This window comes from Triticum dicoccoides, chromosome 5A (assembly GCF_002162155.2).
Source record: "Triticum dicoccoides isolate Atlit2015 ecotype Zavitan chromosome 5A, WEW_v2.0, whole genome shotgun sequence".
NCBI lineage: Eukaryota > Viridiplantae > Streptophyta > Magnoliopsida > Poales > Poaceae > Triticum > Triticum dicoccoides.
In genome coordinates, this window is record NC_041388.1 from 439,727,240 (window position 1) to 439,729,196 (window position 1,957).

Consider the following 1,957-nt stretch of genomic DNA (forward strand, 5'->3'; position numbering starts at 1 on the left):
TCATAATCATATCTTTCAAACCCTAACTCCAAATTTAACACGTTATATATGAAAATTGTTTAGAAAAACATGTAGATGGCTACGTTCGTTCGCAAAATATAGTGTTACAAAAAAGGCCTCGCTTGGGGCCTAGTCAGAGTCGATTTTGTACCCGACCTTGAGTATGTTTGCACGCCCACCAATTTGATATATGCCACAGGTCTTAGTACTAAAAGTGACAATTTCCATCAAGTTTAAGCACCGATGGTGTAATTGACTCTTTATTTTATTTCATGGAGGTGATCATATGTGAAGTACACCGATCAACTCATATTCACACTACACTTGTGGCAGTGAGATAGGAACATCATGCACACACTCTCTACAACAAATTATTTAGTTGTTTGCAACCACTGCGCACCCTTCCAGTTCGGCGTCGGCCTCAGCATTGATCCTGACATTGAGAAAGTCGACGGTGCGACCACCCGCTGCAAATGCATCCCAGTATCCATCGGCCAATGTCTGAACCAAGCTGTTCTTGAACATCGCCGGGCGCTTCTCGTGGACTAGCATCCCCGACGGCCCTATGATCCTCTCGGGCTCTGGCTGGTAGAACATCGCCAGTGACAGCCTCTCCTTGTCGGCGCTTGTCACCACGCGGTGCCACGGCGCCTTGAAGATTGCATTGCTGACGATCTGTGTGCATAGGAATGAGATACTACTCTTGTTCATGATCTTTGCAAATTACAGCAGTTATATGCACGTATACATACCTCCATGCCCTCGCCGACAACGACCAACAGGTCATTACCGAGCACGGGGACATCAACCCAGTGGCCGTCCTTGAGCACCTGGAAGCCGCCGACGTCCTTGTCCATGAGGAGCAGTGTGATGGCAGAGTTGTCGGTGTGCGGCTTCAGCCCGTTCACGAGGTCCGGGCGTGGGCAGGGAGGGTAGTAGGTGAACCTCGAGTATGACTTGAACCTCTCACCCACCATGTTGATGAAGAAGCCCTCCTCCTGGTTCAGAAGCTTTGCCATGGCCTTCAGCACATCCATGGTGACTCTCCCACTCTCTAAGGTGTACTCGTGTAGGAGATCCCTGCAGATTATGTATGATCTCCAATATAAATGCAAATAAAAAAGATTTTAAATCACCGAGGGCAACAATTAATGTGTAGGTCGAGTACCTTAGATTCTGTGGCCAGAACTGGAGCCGCCTCTCGTCCTCCGGCTGGAGCTGGAGCCAGAGCCGGTCACACCAGTCAAGGATCTGCTCGTCGGAGTCGATGCGGTCGATGCCGTACCCTTCGTTCTGGAACTTGACGCCGTCGATCACGTTGCCGCACTTCTGCTTCTCCTCCAGCGGCAGGTGGAAGAACTTCCTTGTCGCCTCGAGGATCTCGTCGAGGAACTCCTTTGGCATGCCATGGTCGGTCACCACAAAGAGGCCCCATGACTGGAGCGCAGACCGAAGCTTGGCCGCCTCCTCAACATCATCGGCCATGGCCACACGGCTCACGTCCACGATGGGGATGACCAGCTTGGCTTGCTGTGCGACGGTGGTCGGCCGGTTCTCCTCGCTTAGCACGTACCTGCTCGGCGGCGCCACAAGTCCAACGTCCGCGGCCACCATCTGCACCAGCTTTCCCTGATCCTGATGAACCATCTTGGCGCTAGAATAGGTCTTCTAAACCAAGTGCACGTACTCTTTCCTTTGGCAGTCTATATATATAGGCTTCAGGTGTGCGCCTATTTCAACGTTAGGTGACAACCAGCAGCAGTGGCCTGAATCGAGGGAGGGTGGGTCCTCTCAGGTGAGCTTCTCTCTCTCAGGTCAAGTGTAATGCCCCATGCCTTTGGTCAGTTCCTCGATTTGGACGATTTCAGGGTTTGGCGTGTGCTGCAATTTATTTGGTATGAACACTAGCAGGGGAATGGATCTGGGATGGTGGATTTATCGTCATAGCAGATGGATT

General features: G+C 51.4%; 1 protein-coding gene across 1 annotated transcript; it reads right to left on the reverse strand.

The window, feature by feature from the left end:
- Positions 1-249: 249 nt before the first annotated feature.
- LOC119297579 (protein SRG1-like) lies at positions 250-1,655 on the reverse strand. Its single transcript, XM_037575316.1, has 3 exons — positions 1,169-1,655; positions 753-1,080; positions 250-675 (listed from the first exon to the last, which is right to left on the reverse strand). The coding sequence occupies exons 1-3, from the start codon at positions 1,645-1,647 to the stop codon at positions 376-378; spliced, it is 1,107 nt and encodes a 368-aa protein (XP_037431213.1). The 5' UTR covers positions 1,648-1,655; the 3' UTR covers positions 250-375.
- Between the last annotated feature and the right edge of the window lie 302 nt (positions 1,656-1,957).